The sequence below is a fragment of the Perca fluviatilis genome, chromosome 18 (genome assembly GCF_010015445.1).
Source record: "Perca fluviatilis chromosome 18, GENO_Pfluv_1.0, whole genome shotgun sequence".
In the NCBI taxonomy this organism is placed as follows: domain Eukaryota; kingdom Metazoa; phylum Chordata; class Actinopteri; order Perciformes; family Percidae; genus Perca; species Perca fluviatilis.
In genome coordinates this window covers 8,249,599-8,263,243 of record NC_053129.1, presented here as the reverse complement: position 1 = coordinate 8,263,243, position 13,645 = coordinate 8,249,599, and the positions used below count along the sequence as shown (strand labels likewise).

The window sequence follows — 13,645 nt, the reverse complement described above, 5'->3', positions numbered from 1 at the left end:
ATTTCACAGCCAGCTTCCAGGAGGCTACACCTATTACTTTAAGATACATTTAATCGTCATGACATATTGTATGCTGCTGATATTATTTTTTTTAGATTAGAGCTACAGGTTGTGAACATTAATCAGACTACCATTCAAAACTGTCAAACTAGGTTATTACAAATCCATCTTGTTTATGCTCAAGTTCCAGATGAGTTTTACTTTTCTTTTCTCACTTTCTTTTAATATTGATGTCCCACTCAATGGATTTCCTTTGACTCTGAGCTCCCTCAGCTCTCTGTAACCTGTCACACCCCTTCACTCACTCACCCTCTGTCACGCTCATTCACACACACACAACACACACACACACACACACACACACACAGACAGACAGACAGACCTCCTCCCACCGAGGTCTCACAGCCTGCCTTACTCTCCTCAGCCTTCAGAGCAGTCACTTGTATCGAGGCATCACTTGGCTGCACTTGTCTGAATGACGTGTGTGAGAATAACTGTCAGGCGTCATTGGGGAAAGGCACTTCCCTGCAAGTTGGTAGAATATGATCACGTCTGTATCCCGTACTAAGCTGAAAACTAAAGGTGATAAGAGCTTTTGAAACTGTTGCTCCTAGACTGTGGAACACTTTGCCTCATGTTTTAAGAGTGGCTACGTCTGCTGACATTTCTTTTTTAAAAGCAGCTAAAGACGCATCTTTTTAGTCAGGCGTTCGTTTAACCACATTGTTGACTGTATTCCTTTGTAGTTTATGATTTTGTGTTTGACTCTGATTTACTGTGATTTATTGTGCTTTTTATGATTAACAATTTGTTATAATGTATTTATTTAGTTGGCCTGTGCACTTTGTGACTCTGTCTGTGATAAGTGCTATATAAATAAACTTGACTTACTTACGTTTTTCAGGAAGCTGTAAACGGAAAGTCAAATGAAATGTAACTCAAACAATAAATGAAACTCTTCCCTTGCAGCCCAACAAGGAAGTGAACGTGGAGAAATCCTTCAAGGTTGATGAAGAGGATGCTGCCAAACCAAAACTAACAGAAACCAGAAAGGTAACTGAAAGCACCATCATTCAGCAACTCCATGATATTTACAGATGACAAACACTGCAAATGGCACATCCCTCACATCCCTCATTTGTTTAGTGTACTCAACAGTTATGTTACATAATATCAATTCTTATATCATTTTAATATTGTTTTTTTTTGTTGGGCCATTGTTTTTTTGGGGGGGTTGTGGTCACTAAGGTTGACCATATTTTGAGCCATTGTTGTGGAGTAAAGTTTGGTAGCCCTCGGGGGGGCCCCCCCTCACTGCCGGGGGCCCCAAACAGTTGCCTGGTTTGCCTGTTGATCATACCGTGAATTAATGTACCGTGAAATGTAAATTTCAGTCCCCCCACCCCGTAACGTCAGGGCCCTGGGCACGTGCCCACTTTGCCCATGCCGTAATCCATCTACGGTTAGAGCAGTGGTTCCCGAACCTTTCCACGGCACCGACACAAACTAGACCCCAGACCCCTATTTGATAAGATTTTGTCCCAGGGTTCCCCTCCTGATAGGATGTGTTATTACAGTAGGTGAAGAAACCCATGACCAAAATAGTGCAACAGCAAAAATATACATTCATTCACCGTCATTGTGTTACTTATGAATGGAATTAGAGTGGAAATAAATGATTCCCCTTTTCACCCCCGGAAAAAAACACCTCACGGACCCTCGAGGGTCCCCGGACCCCGCTTGGAAAACCACAGGGTTAGAGCAGTAACCCTCTGGGCCTATTTGATCCCCTCCCAGAAAACCCTGGCTCAAACCACGTTTTTGACGCCTTTTTTCACAGTTTGTTTTTGCTTTTTCCAACGTTTTAAATTGTTAAATTTGTCTTCTACACATTTTCAGCACTTATTTCTACATCCCATATTTTCTGATTATAAAACAAAAATTTAAAACGGGTCAATGGGACCCAAAGTCAACACAAGGGTTAAACCTTTGAATTCTGCATATGCCCATAGAAATGGTCCCAGAGTGCCTACATTGGTATTTTTGCTTATTGGGATGTCATTTCTTGGAGTATCTTCAAATGCTTCATATCCCTAAAATCAGTACAACCTAGGTTAACAGGTTATGTAAGTCAATAAACCATAATAATTCATAAAAGTATTAACATTGCGTCAGAGATGATAAAAATGGAGATAACTAAATAAAAAAATAAACCAGAATAAAAAGGTATAAGCAAATAATTGTACAATTGTAATTAATAAATTACAAATAATAAAATAAAAACAAAATGGCTAGATTCCTATTGCATAACAAGCCACGTAATCCTTACAGCAGTGGATTTAAATCTTCACCATTAACCTTTTTGTTAGAAATGCATTAAACTTGGGATGCAAGCATCAAAATGACATAAAATCTATAGGTTGCAGCCACTGAACCTGAAAACTGGCCCAACCGGGTAGAATGGTAAAGTCATGTAACAACATTTTTTTTTCTTAACAGCATTAGAGAAAAAAGACATACCTGTATTGATCTAACAACTCAGCAGGGACCAGCATTAAAGGCAGCATTAAAAAAAAAAAAAAGAGAACACAAGAGAGCATAATAAAGTGAAGACAAAAAAACTACTGTGCTCTTAGCTTCGCCATATTAGAAAGAAGAAATGAAGTGTGAAGGTGAACCGTGGGATCTGCCACCAGGACAGCTTTGCTTGGAATAGGTGTTAGAAGAATAATAGACAGATACAATGGCTTTACTCACTACAGTATTTTCTGACATTCTATAGACCCAACCACTAATTGACACATAGTTGTCACAATAATCTATTATTAAAATACATGTTTGTTGCAGGCCTAGAGCACTGTGGAGTTTGAGCCTCATACAGATAAAATATATCAACAACATTAAAGACAGACAAGCCAGTTAATTGGCACCTTTCAGGCAGTGGAAGAGCTCTCTGCAGTGTGTGTTTGTGACGGAAGTAAACATGGAGAGAAGGAGGGAGACAGACAGACAGACAGACAGACAGAAATGGGACGACCACCATCTGCTTTTTAGTCTTCCTGTTCAGTATTTCATTACTTGACTTAGATGCTATCTAGTCTCGATTAGTCACTGTCAACCAAGAATAATTAGACCTCTGGCTGTTCAGCAGGGGGTACAGCTCATCAGACCACCCTGTTGTTAACACACACACACACACACACACACACACACACACACACACACACACACACATACATAGAGAAAGACAGACAGAGCAGTCTGAGTGAAACCTAGCTTGGAGCACTCTTAATCATGCATCTCAGACTTGTGGTGAAATTACACCACGTGGACTCTGTGTGCCCTTCTCTGGTTCACCGTGGGATTTCCTACCAGGACAGCTTTTTGTTAGGATAATGATATGGACAGTTACAATGAAATACTGTTAATATACACGGATGACAACTTGGAGGAAAAACTGAAATGCATAGGTAAAGAAACATAACAAGTGCAGATGCTTCCATAAAGGTGTATTGTGTGGTTCATAAAGTAAATGTTTTAAAACAGCAGTCACATATGTTGACAGAGTTACTGGTCACTGTAAGCATTCCTCCTCTCCATTCTGGCTTTGAAGAGATCCATTTTATAGTGCAACTTCAATATAACAGATTGGGAACAAAACCCACAATCCAGCTGAAGCTAATACCTAATATGAAGCTCCAACACCAAGAGTTAGCCAGATATAAAATGAGTATCTTCTTCCCTTTATGTGCAGTTTTATTACCAGTGTTTTGTTTTAGGTAAAAAGCAAGCCCTAATTGTTATTTAAGATACATTAATACTTCAGAGGCACTTTTTATAAGGGTATGCATCTGTTGTTTTGCACAGTTTATAGCAAACAATGGGAAAAATTCAGTCATGTTTTCAGCTCATTCTGTTAAAAAAGAAATTCCTGATAAAATCATAAAAAGGGACTTAAGAGTGGAAACACTGGAATAACTACTGAATAAGAAATGTTTTTGCCTTAAGTAAATATTGTCCTCTTCCTCAATTGTCTTCTCAGAGTACACCAGAGTGTTAAATTTTAAAAGTTGATATTTCAAAGAAATCTTGTCCCGGGGGAGCATGCCCCCAGACCCTCCTAGAGGGTTCGGGTGTTTGTCACTTTTTTCACCTCTTAAGAGTTTGAAGGTATGAATGGATAAAATGCAGAATATATCGTCAATTGCTGTTTGCTGGGCTGACAGTGCCAGTTGGAAAATGTTGACATATTGCCCAACCCTAATAGCAACACTGTCTGTTTTATTGCATTGTTGTACAGTAGCATATATGCTCAGTTTGCAAAGTTTGTAAGGGTTTCATTCTGCTGACTTCTTTTTATTACAGCTTTTCTGAGTCGCTTTGGTACATTTCTCGAATCATTAACATTTGCAAACCAGTAAGTCGATTTCTCAAAACAATTATTGCAAACGGCACCACACAATGGATGACCTGCAAAAGCCTGTAACTTGCTCAAAATATCTAGTCCATTCCTCAAAAGTAAACCTTTATGTCAATGAACATGTCAGTGCCATCAGAATCTCAAGAAGATGCTTAGTTTTGTCAAAATGCTTAGTGATGTCAATATAACATTGTACTCTTTAGGTATTTTCTGATGTACGCTATGGCTACATTTTTGATGACGATGATTGAAAATGCACAAGGCTGCACTTTTTCTGTATGGAATTCATACATTTCAACAGTACAAAGTCACACATTTCTTCATGTGAGATTAGGACTGCAAGAGATTGGACAGGATTCATATTTATGCTTTTATTTTTGGTTTTTCAACAAATGACAGTGTCATTGTGATTCTGAAAGAAAAACACAAAACTACTTTATACCACAAAGAAAAAAATGACTATGTCAACACAGAAAAGGTTGGACCGATTATGACGATGAGTTCAACCAATTTGCATTCAAAGACATATTCAACGAACTTGTGCCTAGATGTTTTTGGGGGGTAATACAATTCAACACTTTTGAGAGTGTCATTTGTGGTCTTAGAAATGTACCAAAGCGACTGAGAAAATCCTTTACATAAGTGCTAATCTCATGTAGTGTTTGGCTACAATCATGCATCTTTTTGCACGCTGTATAGATTTCTTATTTCCACCTGCTCTAAAATGAAAGTCTTTGAATTGCATAAATTGGGTAAGCGTTAAAAGCTGAGACTCTTGTTAATTTAGCCTATTTTTTTTGTGTGATGTTAGTCCCCATACAAGCCATTTCATTGTAGTGCAACCATTTTTGGAAAACTTGTGTCACTGTAGAAAAAGGCCTGTTGTGACATCTAGAACAATCACAGCCTCATGAAACTTGACAAACTAGATACCCAAGGGCATTGAACGGGTGAATGGCTTTAGGTATATACCGTCTCTGCACCATGCAAGGGGACATTAACAATTTTTTATTTTTTTTTTAGTACAGTTGCACACATATTAAACACTGAATGTAACTGCTTTGGAGTCAATTCTCAATGTAAATTGGTAATGTAACTGAAATATCCCTAATTGAATCAATTGGAAACCAAATCGAGTCAGGAACTTGTGAATCGAATTTGAATCGATTCCTTTCTTTCTCCCAATTTTATTAAATTGTTTTCTTCACAGCCTTCCACAAACACGTTATCCCAGTCACCGTCACCCCACAGGCCCGCCACGGCCAGCACCGAGGCCAAGCCGAGCCCTGCAGCAACCCCAAGCTCAGACAGCGCGTCGCAGGCTAGCAGGACCCGGCTGGAGCCCGAAGAGCCGAACTCGGAGCTGGACGAGCTGAAGAGCCAGATGAAGGATCTGCTGCTGTCTGTGGAGCTGCTCAAGGCCCAGCAAATGTAATAAACCTCAATGGGGATAAGAACACGGTCTGGATACGATAGCTTGAGAAGCATAAATGGGAAAATTGTGTCACGCAAGGATCCATGCTTGTAGAAATGTTCTGATACACTTCCATCTACAGTATAATGTATCTTTTAAAGATACTGTACATTTGTTTTGACACATTATACAACACTCCAGTCACTCTGCATTACTAATAGTTTACAATTCTGTCCATCATTTACTTTTTTTTTTACATTTATTTTCCAACTATCATTTCCCTATATGTGAAGTTGATTACTTAATACTATTCATTATATATGATATATGACATATTGCACTTCTGGCTGTTTTTAAAGAATGAAAACCCGCTATTTGGCTCATTTGAAACGCATATGTAATGTGGGTCATTAACCATAAAGTCAGTGATTTCATGATGATGCTTAGACTGACATTGGGTTTTGTTTGTGGAACTTTATTTGTGTTGGGACTTAAACCTATTTTTTTAATCTCCAAAGAACTCATGGTAGTTAGATCAAAAGCAAGAACCTTTTATATATGCCGCAGAACTAAACGTGCTAATGTGTGTGTGTGTGTGCTTGTGCTTGTGCGTGTGCGTGTGCGTGTGTGTGTGTGTGTGTGTGTGCGTGTGCGTGCGTGCGCGTGTTTCCAGGAAAGAGATATCGGAGCTACGAGGAGAGCTGGATGAGGAAAGGCTGAAGCGTGTTGCTCTGCAGGTAACATTGAGCCACACAGCAAAACATGCTGGGCTGTCTACATTCATTACGCTCATTTGTTTGACCAAATATTGATTAACCAGAGCAAGCACACATTTAACACAATGCCAATTACATCAAATTTCTAGCAGGGGGCAACTCCACTGGTTGCAAAAAGTCAGTTTTTATAAAATAAAAATAAAATGACCCTCCTTCTCACTTGATTTATTACTTCAGTTAACATTTTCATATTGAGTTTATGATCTCAATCGCTATATTCAAGTCTTTGTCCATACCGCGTGATGTTCATTTTGTAAATTATAATCCCATTTAAATCAAGGGATGCCTTAGGGCGACATATCAGGACAGAGGTTTAGCAATGCTAACCCTGTCCCCGTGAACATTAAAAAAGCCGAGAACTTGTTTTTGGGTGTTGTCTGTGTTTTCATCTTAAACTTTGTCCCTCTCACTGTGTGTTTTTAACTTCATCTCAGTGAATTGGAACATATTGGTCGCCTAAAAATCAGGGTTCAGTACCCGGGTGTCAGTGTTTACTCGCCGGTAGATAACCACTGGATGACTCGCTTCAGAAGGGTTTAAAATCTGCAACTTTCCCTCTTTAGCGTTTAGCTTAGTGCAGCACAATTGGTGACGACTTCGCTGATGTCTTTGGCACGCGTGCGTGTTATGAAACAACAATTGCATGTCTTGATTGAAAAATAAATTGGAATTCAGATCTACCTGTGCAGTACTTCTACCTGGCTGGACAATGAAACGACATACCCGAAGACAGTTTTGTTGTAGTAAAACTATTATTTTCAGTAATATAACCATTTTAAATGTTTACAGCTTTTGTTACATTTTATTACAAGAAAATGGAGATAAACCTCCTGCCATTGTTTCTCTTTAAGCCAGGTCAGCTACTTCTGTTAGTTACATGGCTGCCATCATGCTCACCGGAGTGGTCCCTCGAGAATCTCCCTCACACATTCAGCTTCCTTGACTTCTGCCGTCACCCAGCAACAGGGGTCTGACGATTACATTCTTCTGGTGGAACCGAGGCGTACACGGCCCAGCCCCTCTCAGCATGGCACTAATATAAATTACATCACAGGAAGAGTGAATCCCTGCGGAGAGCCCCAGGCGTTCACGGTCCACACACCCACAGAAACATAACTACAGATTTATTTGACCCCCCTACTGTCAACTTCTACTTCCACTTCCACAGATCTGTAGAAATACATGCAAACCAGGGAAAGCAAAGGATAATGCATGTTTATTTTTAGAGATTGCCATCAGAGTTATTATCGCTCAAGACTTTGGAGCTTTGATCTTGGCTAAAATTTCCATATTTCTGTAGTATCAGTGGTCGTAGTACAAGTAGCAATTATTGCTGCGCTGCAGAGATGGTCGGGGCCGAGCATGTTGAGCAGGAGAAGGAAAAGGCGGTGGATGGAGAGGAGGCGGAAAAAGGCAAATTAAACAACGTAACGGCAGAAATGCCACAGAGAGATATTCCTCATCCGTTGAGTAGGCCCATAGAACAGTGCTACTGTTTAAGTGAGGGTTGGTGAGTGGTGCGTTGGGGATTTGAACTCCTAACCTCTCAATCTGAAAACCAGTATCAACCTTGTTGAGCTACCGCTCCTCTGGGAAACCTGTGTCCCCAATCCACAAAGCATAGTGCCAGAGTTCACAGTGGCATGTTAAGCTGGGACACAAACTAATGAGCTGATCATTTCAGACAGGTGTGTTGATGCTGATAAACATCTAGAACATGTAGGGAAGGTTGTGCACAGCACAATGGCTGACTAAGTTTAAAAGATAGCCAACTTGAATCAAGGGAGGATTGAACTCCCAACCTTTGGTTCTGAAGGCAAGTGCTGATCTCAATGAGCTAATTGGCCAGTTGATGTCACTTCCACTTCACAACATTGAATAGAAAATGTAAATGACTGTATAAAACTGCAGGATTTTAAAATGTCAAAAAATCATTTATCATTAGAAAATTCTGAGAAATTGTGTACTTCGTTAAGACAACATAGATATGCCTGTGATTAATTTTCACAATAACTGACAAACTGATGTTTTAAAGATGCTCTATTTTGCATTGACTGCCATGGCTTCGACGAGGACACCTCTTCCACCAAAAGGGACACCATTCCCTTTTTGAGATAAAATTCAGAAATTTTGCACACTAAATGTACAGTGACCTCAAAATGTTGTGAATGTTTTTCCATAAACAAAGAGTTAGTTTGTTAGAAATGGCAGTATTTGTGTATGCAGTAAACTGTTTAATGCACTGTGGGCTCAATTTTCAATAAATTAATTACCTGAATGGCAAATTTGTGGAGGACAGTCTCAAGTCAACTCAAGAACTGAGCATCAAGATCAGTATGAGAGAAAAACAAAAAACTGTACAAGTTCTCAGCAAAAACGAGACTTAAAAAAATATAATTATTGAAAAAAGTCTGTTCATAAAAAAACGAAAAAAACCAAAGGTGTGATCAGGAGGGGAGTCCTGCAGCGAGGATGCTTCCCAGCAGCGTTCATTCCTTCAGAGCGTTCCCCAAATTTGTTGTCAGTTGAAACAAATTTCTGGGAGGAGATAGGTTTAAGAAGTTTCGCAGTTTTTGCAAAAACTAGATTGATAGACTTAAAAATTGCTACTGGGTAAAAGCAGGGCATAGTTTCTGCTCTACTGGGGCTACTGTTTGACATAAGCTGCGACGTTTTAGAATGTACGGTTGATTTGTTAGGAATTTCTTAAGTTTAGGATTTTAGATGGCTGCTGTAGTGCCACCATCAGGACTATTAGCATACAAATCAGACTGATCAAGTCTGGCACAGGAATGGACTGGTGTGCAAAGTGTGGTGAGTTTTCGTGCTTCGCTGCTTGGCCCCTAATTAGAGTTCCAGGAAGAAGAGGATTTGATTTGAATTGATTTATTGAGTAGTTCTCTCTTTACCTTCCATAGGCAATCTTCTTCCGTTGGCTTGACGTGTACATTAAGTCTTCATACAACTGTCTTTCGTGTCGATATCTAGCGTCAGTCAGTGTAGTGGGAGATTTGGATCCTTGAACACAGTGCAAGTTAACTACACTTTATCTTGGTTTAGACATGCCCGAACTTTGTCTTGATGTGATAAACTGGAGAGAGAGCCTTTCTTCTTCTGTCCATAATCTTTGGAGGAAAAAGAATAGTTAGACATTTTGTTCGTTGACTATGAAGCTACAGGAAATGGTGGTTAGCTTAGCATAAAAACCAGAAACGGAGGAAGGCATCTAGACAGGCTTTGTCCAAATTGCCCTTTTGGGACAAAGAATAAACTGAACTGAACTGAAAAAAAGAAAAAAAAATAAAATTAAAATAAAATATAATCCACTTACCAGTGCCTCTGAAGCTGACTGTTTGTTTAATCTGGATTTTCTTTTACCTTTAGACAGAGCCAGGTTAACCTTTCTCCTTGTTTCCAGTCTTTAGGCTAAGCTAAGCTAAGCTAACTGTTTGACCAAGTTCACCGTAAAGACATGAGTCGTAATGATCTTCTAATCGACTCCCGGCAAGACAAGCTAGTAACTAGGCTCCAGATATATTCATGCCGTTTAATGTTCAAATTAGATGATAATAAGTTGTGGACCTGTGGGTCCGGGCTGCTCTGATTTATGGTTTTTCTTCCGTATGCATTGAAAGTCTTCGAGAGTGAAGTTTAGTAGTCATGACTTAAAAAGCAACAACCATATTCAAAGTTTGAAATAAAAAATAAATAAAAAAACACTTAGGTATTATTTATTAACAGTTTAACGCTGAAAACCTCAACTGATCTGCTTCAAGAAGTGTGGGTGTGGTTTGAGACGATTTTATGACAGCGGTCTGGCAACATTAGTCAAGTTTCTTTTTTTTAATATAAAGGGTCAATTGGTGCTCAGCTCACGTTCTCCTCCAGCACGTGACTTCATTAACATCCTAATTCTCCTAATCCACGCCACAAAATATTCCCTTCCACAGCGGGAGACCTCCACCATCGGGCTTCCCAGCAGGGATGATAGATAGATAGATAGATAGATAGATAGATAGATAAGATAGATAGATAGATAGATAGATACTTTATGCATCACTCTGGGGAAATTTTAGTATTCAGCACCTCACAGATGAACATTTTCAAACACACCACAGAAATTCCATAAATTCAAATAAAAATGCATACACGAGAGAAGAGCATAACTAAAACAGTACAGCTATTGCACACAGCCCAGTTCCAATCTGATTGGGGGGGAAGGGGAGGGGTAAACGTGCAGAAAGTTACTGCAAAAATCAAAAGATCTGAGATGTTGGCTTAATCATGGGCTCATCTTACTCTGGCAGATAAGGAATTTAAGCCCTTATTCCACCTTAAGGGCTGGATGTCATTTAAACATTTTCAAAACCGCTACCGATGCCAATAACGGGACTATGACACCGGTTCCTAAACGATACTTTGATCCATACCAATTTATTAAAGAAAAAGAAATGACAACATCACACATTACTGCACAAATCTTTTTATTAATTTTGCAGCTCCTACTACATGAGCCGTCTGTACGTAACGTAGAGTTTTGCCCGCGTGTCTCTTATGACGTGTAACGTTAAGACGGCCAATCACAAACATTGTTAGATCTCGGTAGAAGCACGCTGCATGCTTATTGGCTCACTGACGCCGATGAGATTTACTACTAAAGGTATTGAAACTGGGTATTGAGTGACGAGGCATTTTTCGATACTCCAATCAAAAAAGTATTGAAGTGGGTACCCAGCCGTAGTTCCACCAGGGTCGGTCTACTTGTTCAGTCTTGTGATCTCCACACCGTGTGTTTTGTAACTGTGTCCTCGCAGATGGAGATAGAAAAACTGAAGCGGACCATCCACTCGACGTGAAGCCCGCAGTCGGCTGCTGGGCTGTCGACCAACCGGCGGTGACGGACGGATCGCTGAATGGGGGGGGGGCGAACCACCTCGAGCACAATCCTTTTTCAGTGATCTACGGGGGGGGAGAAAACTCTCCCAATATTTGTAAGATTTACATTTTGCACATATAAAGAAAATTCAAGCTAGATGTAATTACGTTACAAATGTATATGTTTCTCTTTTTTTTGTTTCTTTTTTTTCTTTTGCCAACACACAAAAAACAACAAAAAAACAACAAAAAAAACAGAGGCCTTACTTCAAACTACTGCGCTGGACTTTCATCTCTGCCACTCCCACTCTCTCCCTGTCACTCCAGAGTTCTTTGAACCCCTCAGGGAGGAGGTCCGCTCTCAGTACTACTGACTTTGTATAAAGCAGGGGACGCTTGTTTTCCTCTCCTAACTCTTTTTTTTTTTTTTTTTTTTCTCATATTTTTTTATGATGCACAAATAGTTGATTTTAAAAAAAAAAAAAAATAGAAGAAAATGTTTGATTTCAGTTAACATCTTTTTTTGATCCTCATAAGCAAATTCTTTTTCTTTCCTACACTTCAGAGAGAGCTCTGCTTCCATCTGTCTTTCATGTGGTTTCTAGCATTCCTATCCAGGGTATCACTACTGTGCCTGTTTAAAAACAAAATGATATTAAGTGTTTGTATTGGGAGCTTACATATATATACCACGATGGTGTCTGGAAATTTTGCAGCATGATATTGTATATCTATATTTTTTAAGTCTACTGACATGCCTATTATATAGAGAGGGCCTCTCCTATGCTGGTCTCTTCTATTTTTGTCAAAATGTTTCACTCGCTGTGAATGTTTTTAGAACTATAGCCAGAGTAACACCGAGATTCCACCAGGCGCAACTATTAAATGAGAAAGCAGCGGCTCTCCGCTCCGCTTAACCCACGCGCCGGGAGACGTTCCAACGGGCCCGGGCAGGTAGTGGAAAGATGAAGCATCCAGTCAAGTTTTCAAAAATAAACTCCGTGTGAAGACTCCTGCTCATATATCCCATCACTGCACTATTCCAACAACTAAAACACAGCCTAAATGAAAGAAACCATTTAACTATGTGGAATACTTACTTTCATTGGTTGAACCGCAAATATCTAGGAAAAGTGACCAAAACGGCAAAATCTGCGAGTCGGGGAGGCAATACCGCTCTGCTTCCGCGCCCCTCCCGGTGTGGTATGAGGCATTGGCGGAGGACGGAACAGAACCACGGCGCAGCCCGGAACGCGGCACATCCGCGCCTGGTGGAATCCCGGGGGGGGGGTTATAGTCTGCAGGTAATGCAGAGTCCACATGCAAAAAAAAAAAAAAAAATAGAATCCACTCTTCCATTATAAAGGTTGATAACCAATGCATATTTATCAAAGCCTCGCTTTGATCATCTCTGCGACCTGTTTTTTCATCTGGCCATCATCCCTGTAATCTCTGTCACGGCCCGTTCTACCTCGGACTCCCCTTCGTCCCATCCCTCTTTGATTCAAAGTGAATCATTAGATCTGAAAGGAGCCTTTTCTTGCAGCTCTGTGATGTGTTATGCATGAGCATGCATGAGCTCTTCTCGTCTCCATCTCTTCCCAACATTCCAAGTACGCAAGTATAGCTAACTGGAAGCAGAGAGCGGCAATAATAATAAAATAAACTCACATTCTCCTGATCCTAACTCTCTTCGAGGAGCTAAGAGTTTAAAGCCCCTATGTGTAGAATTTTGATGTGATTTATATATATTCCTTGAAACGATTCTCTCGGTGGAAGTTTTTGTCAAGACAATCCCAGTGAAACTTGGTGCAATCTGTGTCTGCCCGTGTCTTTTTGGCCACCTAGCGCAATAACTCTAGAGATAGCAATCGCTATCAGTCTCTCAGTTGATTGGTCAGGCCTTCATTTTGGTCCACACTGGAATAGGTGGATAGATATTGTATGGGCTGCAAAGATATTTGGTACAGACATTAATGGTCCAGGGAATGAATCCTCAGGATGTTGGTGGTCCCCTGATGTGTGTGTGTGTGTGTGTGTGTGTGTGTGTGTGTGTGTGTGTGTGTGTGTGTGTGTGTGTGTGTGTGTGTGTGTGTGTGTGTGTGTGTGTGTGTGTGTGTGTGTGTGTGTGTGTCTGTCTCACCACCAAGAGTTCTCACT

At 40.2% G+C, this 13,645-nt stretch overlaps 1 protein-coding gene across 3 annotated transcripts in view; it reads left to right on the top strand.

Moving 5' to 3' along the window:
* LOC120546734 (CD2-associated protein) overlaps positions 1 to 11,528 on the top strand; it is an 89,032-nt gene extending 77,504 nt beyond the window's left edge. For all 3 annotated transcript variants that reach the window (XM_039781890.1, XM_039781889.1, XM_039781892.1), the window contains 4 exons: positions 970 to 1,053; positions 5,631 to 5,851; positions 6,508 to 6,571; positions 11,425 to 11,528. In XM_039781890.1, the coding sequence (XP_039637824.1) occupies positions 970 to 1,053; positions 5,631 to 5,851; positions 6,508 to 6,571; positions 11,425 to 11,466 (411 nt within the window). In that variant the 3' untranslated portion in view covers positions 11,467 to 11,528. The remainder of the gene's footprint in view (positions 1 to 969; positions 1,054 to 5,630; positions 5,852 to 6,507; positions 6,572 to 11,424) is intronic.
* Positions 11,529 to 13,645: the final 2,117 nt, after the last annotated feature.